This window comes from Populus trichocarpa, chromosome 15 (genome assembly GCF_000002775.5).
Source record: "Populus trichocarpa isolate Nisqually-1 chromosome 15, P.trichocarpa_v4.1, whole genome shotgun sequence".
NCBI classification, from domain to species: Eukaryota; Viridiplantae; Streptophyta; class Magnoliopsida; order Malpighiales; family Salicaceae; genus Populus; species Populus trichocarpa.
The window spans coordinates 10,754,510-10,774,854 of NC_037299.2; the positions used below are offsets into that span (position 1 = coordinate 10,754,510).

The 20,345-nt window shown below is 32.9% G+C and overlaps 3 protein-coding genes across 3 annotated transcripts; all 3 read right to left on the minus strand.

Annotated features, from left to right (window-relative positions):
• Positions 1 to 6,188: 6,188 nt before the first annotated feature.
• LOC112324319 (putative pentatricopeptide repeat-containing protein At1g64310) lies at positions 6,189 to 8,849 on the minus strand. Its single transcript, XM_024586400.2, has one exon. It carries the CDS (start codon positions 8,080 to 8,082, stop codon positions 6,421 to 6,423), a length of 1,662 nt encoding a protein of 553 aa, XP_024442168.2. The 5' UTR covers positions 8,083 to 8,849; the 3' UTR covers positions 6,189 to 6,420.
• Positions 8,850 to 8,975: 126 nt separating this feature from the next.
• Positions 8,976 to 10,205, minus strand: LOC7453792 (uncharacterized). Its single transcript, XM_024586807.2, has one exon. It carries the CDS (start codon positions 10,203 to 10,205, stop codon positions 9,069 to 9,071), a length of 1,137 nt encoding a protein of 378 aa, XP_024442575.2. The 3' UTR covers positions 8,976 to 9,068.
• A 604-nt stretch (positions 10,206 to 10,809) lies between these two features.
• LOC7453794 (histone deacetylase 6) lies at positions 10,810 to 14,846 on the minus strand. The gene is made up of 6 exons (XM_002322156.4): positions 14,152 to 14,846; positions 13,035 to 13,475; positions 12,792 to 12,934; positions 11,810 to 11,900; positions 11,583 to 11,716; positions 10,810 to 11,137 (listed from the first exon to the last, which is right to left on the minus strand). The coding sequence occupies exons 1-6, from the start codon at positions 14,692 to 14,694 to the stop codon at positions 11,086 to 11,088; spliced, it is 1,404 nt and encodes a 467-aa protein (XP_002322192.2). The 5' UTR covers positions 14,695 to 14,846; the 3' UTR covers positions 10,810 to 11,085.
• Positions 14,847 to 20,345: the final 5,499 nt, after the last annotated feature.

Here is a 20,345-nt window from a genome sequence, read left to right on the forward strand (position 1 = left end):
ATAACTTCTTAAAAGTGTTTTCTGTCTAAAATAAAAATATTTTCCTATAAATCAAGCTAAATGTTTTATTTTCTGAAAAGTGTTTTTCATTCACCTACTTTCTCGATGATAAATAAATACTAAAAAATTTAAAAAATAGTTTTTAAAAAACTATTTTCTATAAAATAAACAAGGCCTAATAACCTCTCACCTCACTTTTACTATGACACCCACTCCTAGAGTGAGTCATTATTTGACATATAATCATTAACAAAAATACTAAAAGATGAGCGGTTTTTATTATAACCCTCCTTATAAAATATTATTTATTAGAATAGTATCTTGTTTCCTTTTTTTCTCAATCTATGTTTTTTTTTTTTCAATTTCAATTCCATCTTTAACATTAGTTTTATTGGAGATTGGACTTCATAATTTTTTCAATTTATTTTTTATGAGATTATTTCAGTCTCATAATCTAAATCGTAAGTTTAATGAGTTAACTTAGTTGACTCAAGTTTTTTCTCTATTTCTAATTGATTTTTTTTTTAATTTCATCCTTCAATATTGGGTTGATTGAGAAATAGGCTTTGTTATTTGTTTCATTTTGCTTTTTATGAGGTTATCCTCATCTCATGACTCCCGATTACGGGTTTGGCAGGTTAACCTAGGTTGACTCGAGTCATTTTTTATGTTCTTTTTTAACCAAATTTTTTTTCAATTTCATCTTTCAACACTATATTGATTGAAAATTGAACTTTATAATTTATTTCAATTTATCTTATATGAGATTATCTTCATCTCATGACTCCCGATTACAGGTTTGACAAGTTAACACTTCCAAAGTCATCAGGGACATTAGAGGTATCAACCAAGTGGTAATTCTGGTAGATGTACAAGTTTTGGTCAATAGAGTTATAGTTAGCATCATAGAGTTCAGTGCTAGTATTATTGAGTTCGATACCGGCATAATTAGCAATATTTTAGGGGGAAAAATCATATGGTTTATACTTGTCACATGCATATTTTTAATTATGTTCATATGAGACACATGATAAGAAATTATTAGTAGGTGAGGCCAACAAAGAAGAGGTTGTGGAAGTATAAATTTTGGTGGTAGAGTTCATATATCATTTAGGCATGAACAAGCTAAAGTTTTTGCAATTACTAAACAGGATGCTCAATCATCAAATGCAGTGATGTCAGGTATTCTTCATGAACGAGTTGATACCAGTTCTATACATTTTTTATGTCACAATACTTTGCTATCCTATTTAATAAACCTTATTTCTTAGAATCCTCTTATCTATTAACACTAAACTTACTATTCTTGGATTTTTATGTAATATTGGGAATATATTGACTGTCTTCTTATTATGTTTCTTTGGATTATTGGAGTAAAACGATGATATTTAGACCACCGAGTAAATCAAAATTTATATTGATTATAAAAGGTTTAATTGGGTCACTATTCAGAAAAAATTTTATTTTGGATAAAAGAGTAATATTTATTATGAATAGTCATCTGATTCAATATTTTTATAATTAATACAAAGTTGCATAAAGCAATCATTTTTCTTCATAAACAATATTGGTGTATCCTAAAGTGAAACACTAAGATAAATGAAACTCTTATCTAGCAAATTGTTTATTTAGTTATTTTAACTCTACAGACGCCATTCTATAAGGCGTCATAGATATAGGCTCGGTTTCAAGCACCAAAGCAATACAAAGTCTTATTTTTATATGGTGGTAACCTATATAATTTATAAAAAAAAATCAAGAAATTTATTAACCACTAAAATTTGATCTGAATTTTATAATCAATAAAATGGTAAGTTTTTTGGTACCCCATATAATCTTTACACTTTCATTGAGAAATTGATCAAGAAACATATTCTTCATATGTTTATGCATGTGTCTCTGCAACCTTCTCATTCTTCTTAGGCTCATATCATGATACCACCACATCTCTTTTCAACTATAAAGATGTCTAAAGAACAACACAATAGTCTGTAAATCCCAAAGCGTCACACCTTTTCTGTATCTCATCCAAAAATCATTAAAGGTCTTCTAACAAATCGACACCATTAAAAGTAGGAGGTTTTAATTTGAAAAAATTGATCAGTTCATTGCTCTAAATTTGTTGAGGAATCAGATGTGCTATTTGGTTTCTTTATCTTTTCTATTCAACAACAATATCAACTATTTTTACACTACTTGAGTTACCCTATATAGTCCTTCAACTAAAACATTTATTGTAATACCACCACTAGAATTACTCTATATAGTCTTTAAATTAAAACATTTATCGAATTACTAGCACTAGAGTTTGCTTCTTGCTCCTCCTCCTTGTTCTCTTTAATTGGTTCATTTTCTTAACCTTCCACTTTAATTTCTTATAAAAAAATTTACTAACTTTTAACATTTGGTTCTCTCTTGAAAAAGATCAGCAGATTTACCACCATTCAACTGAAAAACACCCCCTCTACAAAGATCAGTTACTCTCATCAAACATTTACTTTCCATTTTCTTAACCAAACTCAATAACATCTTGTCCCCGATCAATCATCACCGTATTTTTATATTCTAGGTTGATTGAGTTGACACTTTTTAATGAATGAATATAAAGTTATAGTCTTTAAAAATAAGCAAGAATGAATCCAAACAAAGACATATTTCTTCTTTACTAAGATCAAGTAGTTTCTGATGATGTTTACATCGAAGTTTCTCTTACGAAGTCTCGAAAGTGGGTAACTTAATCGTCAATGGTTGTGATACCTATTTTGCAAAACCACTAATCTTTTTCATGTGTTCACACTTTAAGCCTTCTCAATGGGTTCATATCAAAGATTGATCACATTTCTCTCAAGATCAAAAGGCAAAAAACAAGCTTCTTGGTCTTCAAATTTGGAAAAACCACCAAAATCTTCAAAAACCAAGTTTGTTGCAAAACCATCATTGTAAAACCAATATATGTACAAAGCTCGCAGTCGTAAAATGTACCCAAAACTCTTTCATTTTGATCAAAGGGCCAAGCTTTGATGAATAAAGATCAATCTTTGATTAAATTCATAAAAATCCTAGCTTGAAACCTTATAAATAGCCCCTAAAAATCAACTAAAAAAAGAGGAGAAAAAGAGAAGGAAAAAAAAATAGGAACAAAAATAAAAGAAAAATATTGATAATGAAACCCTAAGTATGAAAGTTCAAGAGTCTAGCACCAAGTTTCCTCAACTTTGAGAGAAAATAACAATCTTGAAAAAGAAAGGGCAACAACCATTGTTAGGTCTTGGAGGGTATAAGACATTAATTTAGTCTAGTAGATGATGTCCATGAGACACATTTCTAGCTTGTTCATGCATGTTTAATGATGTTTCCAAGCATTTTTTGTATCACATTGATTGTGGTTTTGGTTTTGATTAGTACATAAAATGCTGTCATTATTGTTTAAATCTTGCTTGGAGTTGTTGTTGATGTTACTGGATGCCAAGACATTATGTTTGTGACTGATTTTGATAAAATAAAATGGTTTTTATATTCTATCAAATATGACAATAGATGTGTGAAGTCTTTTTAGGGCTTACTAATGCATGTTATGGGTTCCTGAGTTTTGATTAAGTTCTTTTGAGTGTTAAAATGTCAATTTTGAATCCCATATTGTTGAATATATAGGCTATTTCAAGTTGGCAGTTTTGAAGTTTATAACTTCTTGCATAATTTTGATGTTTTGATATTATTTGTTAGTTTTTTTTTATTTTATTCAAACATGTTTGATTATGGTAATGTGATTTATAAGGACTAAAAGTAATGTGTTTAGAGGTCTAAAATGCCAATTTTAGAGGCTTGACAATGGCTAGGTTTTCTAAGGCAATCTTCTTTGTGTTCTTGAAAAGAACATTGTCTTAGTTTTATGGTTTGGACCAATTCTGGTTCATTCCCTTGCATTAAACACTTTGTTGGACTTTATTAATTAATATTCTAAGCTTTATTGTATCAATAATAAGTTTTTTTTTTTAGTTTTAATCATAGGTTTCAGTTCAAAACTGAAACTCATTTGACAAAATAGTATTGATTCTTTAATAATCAAAGAGAATGAATGATAGTTATTGATCCTTGTATGATTTCCAATATGTTTATTGCCTTGTTTGTATCTGGTCGGATTTGGAATCCACGTTGCTAGGTTTGCCTTGGATATTGTTCATGTTCTTGAATTTTCTATGTTTGATTCGTTATTGGTTAAGGTTTTATTTTGTGTTTTTATATTATTTTTTTTTTGAAATTTGATTCGTTTTAAGTTTTAGTTTCAATTTTGGTTTGGTTTTCAGGTCAAACCAGTGCTTTTGATTTGGTTTATAGTCGAACAAAAACTTTTAGGTTAACACGGCCGGGTCAAAATCAAGCCAAAAGGTTAAGACCCTGTTTGGCTTGTAATGTTTTTATTGAAGGTTTTTTTGGGTTTAAGGGTGTATTTGGCAAACAATCCCTTGTGCCTATTTTGATAGTTTTGGTTTTAAGAAAAATAGGTTTTTGCCAAACAAAACCTAAATAAAAAAAATAAAAAATACATTTCTTTTCTTGTACATGGCAAAAAATTCCTTAAAATTATTTGAGATTTTTTTAAAAAAAGAATCTAAAATACTTTGGCATGCTTTATAAAAGGTGTTACATAGATTTTACAATAAATTTGTGAAATTCCAAAGAATTTTGACCTATGTTTAAAAAATATTAAAATTTTATTTTTGTCAAGAATATATTATTTACTTTTAAGATAACAATAAAAAAAACTTAAAAGGAGTTTTAATATCCAAAATATTTTATGAATAATAATTTATTATTACTCACTTTAATAAAAAAATAAAAAACTTATATGATTCAAAATATTATTGAGAATGATACAACTCATTCACTCATAATATAAAGATAAAAAAAAAATTACTAGAAATTTTATCTGAAATATTATTTGGAATGACGCGATAACAAAAAATTCCAAGTTTATTTCTAAAAAAACATTAATGATAATTAAGGACATTTTACCATTACAAACCATATTCTTAACTAAGAAAACTAATATTTGTTCATCCTAACAAACTCATTATGATAGATTAAAAAAAATAAAAATATTATCAGACCATAAAAAAATAAAAATAAATAAATAACACAACCTCCCTCGAGTAAAGTATCAGTTAGCAATTCTCTTAGACCAGGAAATATCGTCCTGACACTGCAAGGAGGGCACGGCAAATACATCATTTGCACGCCTCCACATGCACACATCAATTACATTATTTGCACACCATGCAAGCACACATTAAAAAAAAAAAAAATTGGGTTATACAAATATCCATCATTCATAATAATTCACAAAGATATATTTATATTAATTACTTGGAGTTATACAACATGTATGCAAACCATAGTCTTGAATCACTTTCTTATAAAGGAGTGGTATATATATAATACCAAAACTAAGACTGGGTTTTTCTCATCTACTGAGAATCCAGCATTAGTTCTTCAGCTCCTACCTGATCCAAAAATCCAACCTTGTGGCATGATTACGATGCAAATAAGTTAAGGCTAGGTGGATTTCCCAAGCTCGAGGCTCTCATCGATGCTTCTCCTGTGCTTGAGGAATTGAGTCGATTGACAGAGCTTGAGGAGGGAGCCTGCAAAGATTACAGTACCGTCGCTTCCATAGCTGCTCGAGTCTAAATATTCTTCTGGATGATTTACAATTCGTCCCCACATTCAAGCAATTGGTTTGCTGCCTTTGCTTGATGAACATGCAGAAAGATTGAAACCTAATGGTAGTGAAGAAAATTACAAAATTAGGCACATTCCAAGCATATAATTCAATCCTAAAGTAGTGGTGGCTTCTTTCCAATGAGCAGTTAGCCCACCTCCAAAACCTTGGTGACACCGAGAATAATGTCAAGCAGCACAGCAACATTTTCTGTAATCCCAGAAAATACATTTCGATGCAGGAGGTTCTGATTTACATGGATGTTTTAATCATTAGAGCATTGCATAATAAGTCATCCGGTCACTCCAATTTTAAGTGACCTTGTATTCACAGGTTAATGTCCTTTCTCCGCTGCCTCTTATTGTTGAGGAGAAATTTAGGCCTGGCTATTTTGAGATTCATGGAGAACTGAAATAACCCAATACCAAATATATTGACCATCTTCCTCTGCTGCCTCATACCAGCACTAAGACGTAATATCAGATTTTTTTTATAAAAAAAAAAATAAGAAAGTAGCTTTCAGTTTGAGCCTCCTCTGGTAATATACATGATTTTGAAATTCAGACTTTTCGATTTGATGACAACATGGTAGTTAGCTCTTAGTTTATTCCTGGATAATGCAAGACTGCCAGTGATGGAGGATGAACCTGGTTGGAAGAATATTCTCTGGAGCATGAAGTTATCTTTTCCCTTACTTAAATTCAATAACTTCCAATCCTACTAAGACCAGGCATCTTCTCTGCTCCAGCAGTAGTTATATAATCTCTCATCTTCTCAACATCAACCCATCTCCCATCGCCAGCATATACGTTAGAAAGCATGACTCTGTAGGCACCCTTTTTGGGCTCGCCGTCAAAAAGCTGCTGGGCCACAATTTCTGCCAACTCAGAATCCCCATGAGCATCGCAGCATGACAGCAATGCTCCCCAAATGCCAGAATCTACTGGTTGCTTCAAGGACAGGATAAAATTATATGCCTCGTCCAGCTCTCCTGCCATCCCAAGAAGCTTTACAATGTGAACATAATGCTCTGTTCTAGCTTGGATCCAAAACTCATCTTTCATCCTTCTGAAAATTTCCCTTCCATCTTTAACAAGGCCAGCATGGCAGCAAGCACAAAGGAGAGCAGAGAAAGTAGACTCATCAGGTTTCAATCCTTTCTCTACTATCTCCGTAAACATGTCAAAAGCTTGGGAAGCAAGTCCATGCAAGCCAAGACCTGATATTATAGAATTGTATGAAACAATATTCCTGTTTGGCATATTCTCAAAGACACGAAGCCCCAATCCCACAAAACCGCACTTTGAATACATATCTATTAGAGCAGAAGAAACCATGACATGTGATTCAAATCCATATCGAACTATGTAACCATGTATCTGAGCACCAGGCCCTACATTTGCCAATTGAGCTGTTGCCACCAATACACTAGCAATCAAAACAGAATCTGGCTTTTTACCCGCCAAATTCAGATTCTTGTAGAAAAGCAATGCCTTCTCATGGTCTCCAGCCTGAGAAAATCCAGTTATCAAAGCAGACCATGTTACTAAATCGGGCTGGCATAAACTTCTAAATACACTATATGCCAGATTGATGCAACTAAATCTCGAATACATGCTGACAAGTGAACTGCCTACATGATCATTAAAATCAAAACCACTTTTCAAGCATAACCCATGAATTCCTTGGCCAAGCTCAAGCGAGCTAGAATTTGCTAAACCCGAGATTAACGCAACAAAGGTATAACCATCTGGCCTTTTATTCCCGTTGTCTCTCATTTCATTAAAAAAAAGCAACCCTTTATCACCAAATCCACAATAACCACAGCCAGAAATCATAGCATTCCACAGAACCAAATCTGGTTCAAAAACCCCACAAAACACCTTGCTTGCTTCACCAACAAGACCCATTTTTGAGTAACCTGTAACTAATGCACTGCAAGTAACCGAATCCAATCCCAGACCGGAAACAATCACTCCTCCGTGAACAATTCTCAACCCATCCACATAAAAATCCTCACAACATGCACGTATAAGACACGCATACGTATACTTATCTGGTATTACATCAAATCCAATCATCTTTGTGTACAGCAAGAATGCATCATCAAATTTATGAGCTTGAGCATAAGCTCTGATGATGGAATTCCATAAGAAAACACTGCGTTGAGGAGTTTTATCAAACAGGTTACGAGCAGAGGAGAGGTCATTGTTTAAAGCATAGAATCTTACAAGTTTTGTTGCATAAAATGGGTCTTGTACGAGGTGGGTTTTGGTTACTAAAGCATGTAATTGTTTGGTTCTTGATAGTGTTTGATGGGTTTTTGAAAGTTGTAAGAAAAGTGACTGAAATTTAATCAACATTTATGAAACTTTTGTGTGGTCAAATCCCCATTTTTGTCAAAAATCGACAGGAAAACAAAAGGGAAGATTTTCTGGTATATCTTGTGAGTGTAACATTGTTTGAAGAAGGAACTGAAAAGAAACAGGATTGACTGCTTGGCGTGACTGCCACTATTTTTTATCACCTCGAAATTTCAAGGTAGTTAGGGGTCGATGCCCACATTAACTGTCGTCTACAAAAATAAAATAAAATTTTAAAAAATCTTTGTGTCATGAGTCCCGCCTTTCAACAGTGACAGAAATGTTAAGGACTCACCTTAACAAACAGTTGTTTAGAAAGAAATTCGAGGGAGAAAAAGAAATTAGAGAGGGGAGAGTTATGCAATTTCTATAATTTTTCTTGTATTATTTCTTATTATAATTCTAATGGCCGGAATAACTGAATTAAGTTATTTTAAAAAATTTCATACCCCAATAACTTTGAAAAGTTCGAACAATCATTCTTGGAAGAAGTTGAACTTGGATGATTAGCTTTTGTATGTACTGATTTAATGGGTGAAAGAATCACCAAAGTTAATTCTTTTGATCCTCATTGTCTTGTTCCTTATTGAAATGTCCTGAAAGTATCGGTCCTTGGACAAATGCTCCCCATCACAAGACATACTACGGTGATCACTGAACATGGATGGGGAAACTTGCTAGAGATAAATTAAAGATCATGTAGTTGGCTTTAAAGCTTTGGCTTAGTTCTGGGTTATCAGTATCATGTCTATAGCAAGATGCCTAAGGAGTGCTCCTTCATAAGAGAGTTCGGACAAACACTCAAATGATCTTAAAGCATTTTTGGATTTCCCCCCCTACAAAACGATACTGTCATTTCTTCTCCAATTTTCCACAGAACAAATGCAAGGACGGAAGGGAAAGCACAAGGATAAATATAAGTATTGATTCGTACAGGAATAAACACAAATACCATAACAGCATTCAAGCACTGCCCGGCATGCGCACTAAAGACTAAGGGGTCTCCACATATCAACATAGCAGCTCAAAGATCTGGGAAGCACCTTCTTCCAAGCATCAAGATCCGGCAATTTACCGGTGAGAGCGAGCGAGCTATCGTCCTTTCGATTCCCAAGATTCAATACAAAAAGCCTATCACCGAAAACCTGGTGCATTGCCTTCAAAGTATCTTCCATAACCACCTTACCATCCCTTCTTTTATCCTCAGCCTCCACACAACTACCCCCAACATTCACCATGATTCGCCCGCCTTTCCTCAAACTCTTCCTTAATTTCTCCCAAGTGTTTGGATCTTGAAGTTCAGGTATCAAGCTTCCTTTACAAAACAAATCAACAAGAATCCCTGAGAACCCATCTTTAACTTTAGCAGATAATGCATTTCCAACGTAAATAAAAAGCCTATCTGGGTATTGTTTTTCGAGCTTTTTGAGACCAAAAAACTCTCTCCCAACATCAATCACCGATGAGTCAAGCTCCCATCCATGGACCACCACTCCTGGATACAATTCTAGCAGCAAACGAGCTGCGGAACCCGCTCCGAATCCGAGAATGGCAATGGGTCCAGGGGGTATGATGGGGGGCAAAGCAGCAAAAACGTCGAAATAAGTGTTGGTTAGTGATTTGAAGAGGAAGGAAATGCTGTGAATGTTTCCAGGAGCATCTAAGAGGAGGAGTCTAGAACCTGCAAAAGGGTGATCAGCTTTTCGAGAGATTTCGAGGACCCGAATGTAGTTGTGTCTAGACTTGAATTTGGCTATGATTTTGACATCTTCAATGGGGATGCCATCCTCTTGAGTCCTGGTTTGGGGGGTGAAATCGTGGTGGGTTTCTTGAGATTTGGATTTTATTTGGAGAGGTTTTGAAAGGGTTTTGGAGGAGAGTTTGATGATTGTACGGTAGGTATGGTGAGATATTTGAATTGGGAAGGGGGTAAACGGTCGAATTTGAAGAGCTGTTAGAGGCATTTGCTCTGTCTCTTCGCTTTCTTTCTGGTTAATGGCTCTTAGTGGCAAGTGGCAGCGAAGCGAAGATTTATTATAAGGCGATGACATGAGAACAAAAGGATACGGACAACGGTGTCGTTTCATGCACATAGATGCTCCCCTGAATAAGAACATTAACATGGCTTTGTTTGTTCGTGAGATTTTTGGAACAAAGCTGTTACTGGTATGCTTGCTTGACCACCTTGCCACACCGCACACCCACCGTGAAAACGTTATTGCTAAGCCCAGAAAAACAATTATGGAGGGCCTTGCTGACCTTTTCCTTTTTTGGAATTCTATACTGAGGGTATAATTAACTAGTTCTTCAACCGAGATCATGGGAAATGAAGATCAGAGGAGAGAAAAAAACACAGACATCCTTGACCACTTGACCTGTTCATTGGGGTTGGTAATAACATGAACTGCCGAAAGAACAAAACCTAGAAGCTCTTTAGCATCGCAGTAAAAAGCTCCGAATAAATCATGGCTCACCACTTACAGTGAGCGAGCCATCAATACAAAGGAAACGTGTTGCCAAGTTGCTCGCATAATGACTACAATTCCTTCATTACATGACATGACCTCAGAAACATGTTCAAGGAGAATGCTTAGCCAATAGCCACCATTGTTACACCACTATCAGTTGCGACCAATTCAACTTTACTGCATCATGTGTATGTTACAATAGGCATGCGAACATGGCCTAGGTTGGTCCAAAGTCTAAGTGTCTCTTGCTTGCCCAGTATAGAGAAAAAGAACAATCCTATCAATTATGTTTGGCATGATCTGAGCTCCACAAACAAGCGTGCGTAAATTATGCTTGGTTATCAACCACAACTAATTGTACAACACAGTAATTTAACAAAAAGACTTTGCAAAACTAGGAAATATTACCATTTGCAACTGCCTATTCTAATGATATTTGTCAAAGGTATCTATATGGTTGGTGGTCCAAACATAAAATCCTTCGCTACGTGTTGGGGGATAGGACTGAAACTAGAAGATGACTGATCTCCGTGCATCACAACCCTGGATGCTCTTTCTTGTCTTCTTCCATCGCATCCACACCATCCCTGCATTAAGATTCAGAAATTTCCATATCAGATGAAGGGGCACGCATGTACCAATTCACTTTGGAAATACTACGAGTGATGTCTCTCAGGGTCTCCCTTTATCTCAAGTAATCAAAGCATCTAAAAGCAACAGAGAAAAATTTAACAAACATGACAAGCAGGTGTCATATAATCCCACTCTTGGATTCAGTTGCAGTCACATCGTATGCATGACCCTCGCAAACTCTCAGTGAAAGACAAGGAGAGACAGAAAGAATGAAAGAAACTCGCATAAGAACAACTAATGAACTTCCTCCCATATTCTACCACCAAGGTACAAGTGGGTGAAGTGTGAAGCTTTGAGCAGCTTCAGCTATCTGCAGATATAGTCCAAGGGGAAGAGCACCAGAACCGTCTTCCAGAAGTCATTTGAAGTTCAGTTCAGCAGACAATTTAAACTTCTTACCTTATCTTATTATTTGGCTGTGCATCAGCATTGAAAAATCTAGGTCCAGGTTTCTCATCTTCATCATGATCAGACTCAAAATCCTCACCATTCCATATGCGACGCTTTGGTCTTTGATCCATGTCCTCTTCAGCCTGCATCCAACGAGTTCATAAAGAAAAGAGATGTAATCCAAGAAGTAATGACAATCCAACCATGTCAAGAAAATTTTTCCACTGCCTACTGACCTCTTCCGGAACTTCAGTTGTGGGTGGTGTTGTTTGAAAAGGTACACTGGGAGCATTGGGCAGTCGAGAAAGTTGCTCTAGCAGTATGTTCCTGAACAAGTTGCAAGTCACACAATTGTACAAGCAGACATAATTACAACAAAGATGGAAGGACACATAACGAATGCATGTACAAAACATTGGTAAAGCTATTTTTATCTACAACCAAATTTAGATGCATACTTAAGTTTTATGCATGAGAGAGAGACAGGGAGAGATTATTCATGCATGTGTGTGAGAGTTGCAGCAAACTGAATTAAGTTTAAGCACACAGACATTTTCTTAGAAAATTTAACCACAGCATGTACAAATAGCAGAAGTAAAGAATATTAGAACAGATGCATAAAGCAGTGGTCATTCAACAAGAAAACCAGAATGCCAGGTAACAGAAGCTAATTTTTAGGCCTCATGAAATAACAGACCTCCAAACAGACATTTTAGTCATAATGCATGGGTTCTCAGCTAAATGGTTGTCAATCTGATTGTCAGTCCCATTCATAAGCTTCAATTCAAATAAAACAATTGACTTCATTCTTGTAACTATTGAAGAATATAGGAGGAATTTCAAACAGGAAACTTATCAAAGAGGCAATCAGCTACTAAATTCAAAGTAAGAATGAGAATATTTAGCATAGGATTGCACCATGCTTTAAAGCATAGGAATTTCAAAATTGGAATTCTGACTCTAAGTTCCAAAGAAGTATATGAGAAACCTTTATTTGATATGAGCATTAGAAGGGGCAGATCAACAAGAAGTAGTTATGCCCTGTTTATAGATTACAGAGTTGGTATTTACCAAAATGACAAATGCAAAATGTTTTTTTTTTCTTGTAGGTTCCAATCTCTAAAAGTTGTATCCTCAATTTTGAAATGTAATTCTAAGAGTTAACATGGCACTAATAACAACATTAGTCATAAAGAAGTAAGGAAGTCTGAAATTCACCTTATTCTCTCCATATCTTTGGGTGAGTTTAGGTTCTCCACGTTGGATGGCTCAACATGAAGTGTATAATCAGGGCCAAAGTACTCAAAGTACTCATTGTAAGGCAATTTATTATCTGGTTCCACCCCAACTGCAACAGCTGTCTGAGACAAAGTAACAGGTGCATTAGTAACTTATTAGCATTTTAATGGAATTGACATGCCTGTGTGCATGCACACACACGTGTGAGAGAGAGAGAGAGACCTCATAGCACCAGCAACGGGCAACATTCCTGATAGTATAGCCACCCCCACCCAAGACCATCAGAGGAACATTATAAGATCTAAGAAAACGAAGGCAGTCTGCATGGCCCTTAACAGACAAATTGAAACACCCCAACCTATCACCAGACAACGAATCTGCACCACATTGGAGAACAACTGCATCAGGTTGATAAACCTCCATCACTTTTTGGATTAGAGGCCGAAACAGACCACGGAAATTTTCATCATCCATCCCATCATTCAATGGAATATTCAGGGCATAGCTTTTCCCCTGCCCAGCACCAGTGTCTTTAATGTGCCCAGTCCCTGGAAAGAAATCTCCATATTTATGGAAGGACACTGTCATAACCCTGTCAGTAGTGTAGAATGCCTCCTCAACACCATCTCCGTGGTGGACATCAATATCTACATACAGTACACGCTGCCCAAATACATTCAAATATGGCATTCAGAAAACGTTGAGAAATCAGAACATGCAACCATGTTGATTCGCAAATCTTGAACGATAAACAAAATTTCTTCAATTAAAACTGAATAAGATCACATGTAAAAAGAAGAGGCAGACCTAACATGGCCATTCAAAATTGATCATATCGCAACTAAAATTGGAAATGAGCAGATATCAAAAGCACTGACATCATTTGTACAAAAATGCTCGAATACAAAGAAACTACTGTACTTCAGGAAAGGCATATATAAAAACCATCATTTTTACTCCCAATCTGAATAACTAGAACGCATAAAATTTGTGCTGTCGTTTGCATCTCATTAAGCAAGTTGATATTTCGATACCACCTAACCCGAATTTCGAGTCTCAAATAACAACCATTACATTTTCTAAAAAATTAAGCACACAAATAAAATATTACCAACCAAAACATTGCTTAAAATACATAGCTTACTGGAGAGAGAGGAAAAAAAGACTCAACTAAGATGGAAAAAAAATATCGAACACAAATTATGATTTTCAAAATAAAACCCAGATCAATAAACAAGTATAAAAAAATAATAATAAACCAAAGCAAAGCAAACAAACAATAGCCAAAATACATGAAAAATAAAAATAAAGGAGAGAAAAGGAGGCATTAGTAATTTACCCTGTGAACTTTGAGCAACTCAAGAATGCCAAGAACAATATCATTAACATAACAAAACCCAGAAGCCTCACTCTTCTTAGCATGATGTAAGCCACCAGCCCAATTCAAAGCAATATCAGCATCCCCTCTATTAAGCTTAACAGCAGCACCAATAGAGCCACCAGCAGAGGCTTGGCAAAACCCAAATAACCCATCAAAAACTGGGCAATCTTCGCCAACATTAAACCTCTTCAACTGCCTCCCAAATGCTGGATCACCCACAGATTGTGGCGACACTGAAGACAAGAATTCCACGTACTCATCAGAATGGAACTTTCGTATGTCTGTAGGACCTGCTGGGAATGGACGGTTGATTTCCATCCGACGGTGGAGAGCGTAGTGGACTATCAAGTTGTGGGCCATACGGATTCTATGGGGTTTCATTGGGTGGCCTTGACCGTAGTAGTAGTCGCCGATTGTGGGTTCGTAGAAGTAGGTGACTCGGCGTTTTTTTGCGTCTGTTCCTGTTGATGGTAAAGATGCGCCTCCGGTGATGTCCTCCATTTTTTCAAACAGAAAAAAACTGAAAATCACTGAAGAGGAGGAGGAAAAGAGGAGGAGGAGGAGGAGGGAGGGACTGCTTCGTAAGAGGAGTTGAAAAATGGGGTGTGAAATACCTTCTTGTAAGCTTATGTGTAAAGACAAACACGTTTAGAGTACCGATTTTTCCAAATCCTTTTAAAACCCGACTCTTTATATATATAAAATTGAAGTTTAGGATTAAATATACATAAAAGACTTTCTAACATAGAAAAAAAAAATTAAAAGAAAATTTAAAACGTGTGTTTTTTTTTACTGTACATGTACTTTTGTTTAGAATTGTAATAGTAAATGGAGAATTTTATCCTCTGAAAAACACTAATTTGAGTGTTTTTTTTAGAATAAAATATTTTTTTTATTCGTTAATTTTTAATTATTGAGGGGTGTCTTGATGTTTTTAATTAATTTTTTTGTACAGTTAAATGATTTTATTATCTTTAAAAGTAAATAAGCATTTGGCTGTATTTGATGGTCAAAAAATTAATTTCGTTGTATCTTATATTTGTTTTGGTTTTTTTTTCTTTTTATATGACACATGTACTTGTTGGACCTCCGATGAGTCGCTGATATATTTTTTTCTCTCTCTTTTCTCCTAGAAAATCATGTCTGGCCCTCCACATTTTCATGTCAGCCCTTCAAGTTCCTTTTCTTTTGATTTTGTCCCTGATTTTTTAATATCTATTTGTTTTGTTTTAATTCATTTCTTGAATTTTCTTTTCTTTCAAATGATGGTATTAATAATAATAATAATAATAATAATAACAACAACAACAATGATGATGATGATGATACTTATTAATAATACTAATAATAGTGATACTTTTAATAATAGTAATAAAAGTAGCAATGATAAAAAGAATAAAGATAATAGTAGTAATAGTAATAATAGTGATATTTCATCAATCGATGTTATATTTGATAGGAATTGAGTTTTACTGTTTTTTCCTGTATGGTATTTTTATTTTAATAACCTGGGTTATGAGTTTGAAAAATTTACGTGGCTCGGCATCCTCTTTTATTTTTTATCTTTTTGTTTTTTTCCTCAATTTTATCATTCAACATTAGTTTTTAAAAATATAAACTGGTCATCTAGGTTTCCTTTGAATTTATTAAATAAACCAATTCACATCGAGTTAGCTTTTATATAGTTTTATTGGAAACTTGAGCTAGGCAAAGATCCAAGTCAAGGAATTTCAAGATTTATCTTCTTTCCCGGGTTTAATAGCATTGCAAAAACATCTTTGCGCTCGTAGTGTTCTTTTTTATGTTTTAAAAAAATGGTTCAACCCACGACAGAGCGTCAATCAATAGACTAGTTAAATCTAAAATTTAAAATCAAAAAAATATATAAGGCATGTGTAATATATTGCAGTTCTAGACACATATTATAGTGAATTGTAATAGTGAATTGATGATTTTTCCCTTAACCAAATCAGCATAGAAGACTAGGCTCAAGGGTAAAATGGTCTTTTTCATGTGACTAATTTGTCATTTTTGTTTTCAATGGAGGTACAAAGGTATTTTCACATTTTTTAGAAAAGTAAAATACTTTCACTACCCTTAAAAGAAAATCAAATAATTGGTTGCTAGGGCTTTTTTTTATATTTCACTTTTTTAGCATGGTAAAATCACTAACTTACATTTAGAATAAAATCTAACTAAGGCCTTTGGGAGCATTTCTAGATCTTCACATTGCTTTTACATTATAACTAAATTAGTAGAGGGAAAATTGGTATTTTGTATTAATTAAAAATAATTAAAATTTTGAAACTATCAAGTGAGTGTCATGCACGCAGTGTGTATGAAAGGGTTTTGTCACGCTTCAATTGCGCATATGATATCCTTCGGAGGTAAACAATTATCTTTCATAGTGTCATTAGATTCCACACAACATCCTCTTCCTCTATTGGTGGCTCGTGTTTAGTATTTCTGCATGGATTTTAGTCAGAGTCGTTTTCTTTTTTCTCTCTTTCCTCCCTTGACAATCATGCCTAGCAATTAAAATTTCAAAGTGGTCCCCTTTGTTGGGAATATTTGAGTATCAATCCTTATTTTTTTTTATTTTTTTTTATCCTTGGTTCTTTTGTAGGTTTTTGTTTTGTTTTCCAATTTTATTTTTCAATCATTTTTTTTTTCAAATTTGATCCTTGTTTTTTTTTCTTTTTTTTCCTCTCATCTCTTTTATAAATTTTCAATTGTTTTCAATCCCATGTTTTGATTGTTTGCTTTGGCCAACAGGCCTCACGGTTTTGTTCTTGGCAGCCACGCATATCCCCAAAACGCGTCTTACTAGTCAAGGTGAGCATGCTCATATAAGGCCCTCCCCTAAGTCCTCACCCGCCGATATGGGATATTACAAGAATCCTTAAACATGAAAGTCTCTTTACCTGGCTTTTAAGGGTTTTGACAATTTTTATCATTTGGTGATTCCAAGCAAGAGGATTTTTCTTAAGTATTTTGTACAAAGGTTAAAATATAGTTATAAAATTTGAAAAAGAAATAAAAAACATAATTGAGGCATCCCAAAAACCTTTGAAGCTGAGTTTTATCTTTGATTTCATTTGGAAATTTATCTGTAAATTTTATTGATTCAGGTTATTAATCTTTGGTATTTGTTATATCCTCAAAATCTTGTTTTTGAATATATGTTAAAGATGTTTGATTTCATATGGTTATTGATCCTTAACATAAATTCATCTCTAAGGTTAAGACTTGGGATGTTTGGTTATTGATTGTAAATTTTGAATGTGTTAAAGATGTCATTCATTATTTTCTAAAATTCTAAAGGGGTTTTTTTAGTCTAAAACGTATTAATTCCATTCATAATAACTGAATGAAACTATGAATATTATTTTGTAATGATTTTTTTCATCGATTTGAACTTGCCAAAATCCTAACTTTATATCAAATATTGAAAATATTAAAGAATTATAGAATCTAGTAATAAGATCTCTCTTATTGGGTATTGGGTATTGGATATATAATCCATTAAAGCTTTTATTAAGATGTTTATAATTTATGACAAGTTTTGATGCACCTCTTTCTATTTCAGCTTGGTTTTGGATGTAAAAGGCAATAAATAACTAATGTGATTTATTAGGTCTTATAAGACCTTTTTTGAGTAATTCATTGATTTTTGTTTTACAATATTTAAATAGTTCTTGATTCATTTAAATTTTTATTGCCTTTGTAGGGTTATATTTTCATCAGAACCTTTTTCAAAAGCTAAATAAATCATATGTTATTCTCTATTCCAAAAAGCATTAGGTAAGTTGGAACAAACTTTCTTTTTAACTAATTATTAAAATTGTTTGATTTCTCTTCATTTTGAGGGAGTTTAATATCTTCTCATATTTTTTTATAATATACTTCTTGATTTAGAAAGTGCAAATGTTTCTTTTTTTGCATTACAAAATTTGATTTGTAGATTGCCTTGCTTTCAAAAGTGTTTGTCTCAATGGATCTTGGTGATAAGATGAATCTAAAAATTATTTCTTGATCAAATATTTTGGTTTTGAATCTTGGATTATTTACTATAAAATGATATATTTGAGTTAGAAAGGGAGTTTAGAGAATGATTTGTTGGATCATATCTTTGATAAGTATAAATATATTCTTAAAACAAATTTCTTGATTTCATATATGAACTTTTGATCATTTGTAATTAATTTAAAGGTTTTTACCATTAGCGCCATTGTATTTTTTGCATAATATTTCATTGGTACTAATCATTCTTGAATGCAATTTTGATCTTCTCCAGAATCCACAAGAGCAATTGTTTTAATCCCATGTTTATTATTGATAACCAAGGTTATTTATATGTACCATTTTTGAAATTTTATTTTTTTTATCATATTTATTAATATTTGATGTGAGATTTATGTAATTTCATTTTCTTAAGATGTTAAAGGTGATTTTTGGTTTATATAATCCTCTTGAGATGAAAAATGATCTTGTTTTTTTAGTAGCAATTGTTTAAATTGAATTTTGTTATGATCATGTTAAAGTTATCTTAATTCATCTTTGATTTCTCTAATTTCTTTTTGTAAATCTATAATAGAAGTTGGGCTTTATTATTTAGAAAATCGATTTAAAATTTATTAAAGATTGTACCATTTTATTTCTTTTGACTTTTTCTTATTTGAAACTAGATCTCTTAATTTAAGAAGGTATTCTCATTTAATTTCAGGGTTTGAATTTTATCAATGATATCTAATATCAAATACTTTTCTTGATTTATTACATTAATTTGTTTATAAAGACATGGACACATTGTTGGATTATAATTAATTTCATTGTTGTTTTCTTGTTCACTATTGGATTCACTTAAGGTTTTGTTATTTTGAATGATTAAAATTTCATTACTATAGTTTCTTATATATCAGTATCTGTTTCTGAATTGAAATTAGTGAGGAGTTGATTTTTTTTATTTTATCTTTAATTTCTAGTTCTCGAGACTTTGTTTTTATCATTTTACATTGACTTTTATAATGATTTATTTGTCCACTCTTATAACAAGTTGGCTATTTTGAAGTTGTTTTTTTTTGTTATACAGTTTACTTGGCCATGTTTTTTTACATGGAGATGTTTTTTTTATAATATTTTACTTTTTATTTTTTTCTTCTAATCTATTAATGTTTTCTTGAGAGGGCAAAAAGAGTTTCATAACCCTATTAAGCACAAAACGATCCTTACTTCTTTATACTTTCAAAGAGTTTATTTTTCATTTTGGCTCTAAGTTTAAATTCAATGCAAAGAGTTAATACTTCATTATTGATATGTGTTATGAGGTCTTCATGTGATGGATTTTTATAAGGTATTGTTCCATTATATAAATTTTAAATTCTTGATCTTACTTTTTCAGTAAATAGTTTTGGAATTCCAGATTAAAAAAATCTTTTTTTTCTAGAAAAGATGCTAACAATCTTTTCTAGTAAAATTTTTTGACATAAATATATTGTTATACCACCTAAAATCTTGAAGTTTAGAATATTTTAAGTTTGAAAGGATTTCACATGATTTTTCTTGAAATTGTTGCAAGTTGTCGCATCTTGGTGGATGTCATGGCAGGAGCCTAAATAACTATAATGAAAAATTGAGAGTTGACACCTAATAATTAGAGAAAAATATGAATCGTAAAGATAAGCGATAGTTCCAAAGATTCTGATAAGGGGTTAATTATACTTAAGTAAAGAACGACGCCACCTTTACAACATCTTTTTTTATAAAAAGATTACATTTACTATGTGTTTTCTCTTCAATTTATTTTTTGTATTGTCATTAGTTGTCTTAATATTTGTTGTTTTTTTTCAGAGTATTTCTATTTTTTTTTATGTTGGTCCCCAAAATATAAAAGATATGTTGATTTAACAATTTGTAAAAGAATTTGGCATCTTTCCTTTTAAAAAATATGCATAAAGAAAACTTTGATATCGATTCTAAAAAAAGAGACTTATCGAATAGAGAATAAACCAAAATTATGAAATTTTGACAATTTTATTTTTATAAGGTACTATTTGTTTCAAACAATTTTTTTTTTAAGGAAGTTATTCCTTTTCTTTTATCCCTTGTTTTTTTTTTTTTTTTGAGGAAGCTTAGCCCAAACCCAAAACGCA

Bases quoted from the DNA above. Each gene is read 5' to 3' on its own strand.
- LOC112324319 (XM_024586400.2), bottom strand. From the start codon at position 8,082: ATGTTGATTAAATTTCAGTCACTTTTCTTACAACTTTCAAAAACCCAT.
- LOC7453792 (XM_024586807.2), bottom strand. From the start codon at position 10,205: ATGTTAATGTTCTTATTCAGGGGAGCATCTATGTGCATGAAACGACAC.
- LOC7453794 (XM_002322156.4), bottom strand. From the start codon at position 14,694: ATGGAGGACATCACCGGAGGCGCATCTTTACCATCAACAGGAACAGAC. The intron at 11,717-11,809 runs GTCAGTAGGCAG...CGTTGGATGCAG, and splicing joins CAACTGAAGTTCCGGAAGAG to GCTGAAGAGGACATGGATCA. The intron at 11,138-11,582 runs GTAAGAAGTTTA...ATCTTAATGCAG, and splicing joins CAGCCAAATAATAAGATAAG to GGATGGTGTGGATGCGATGG.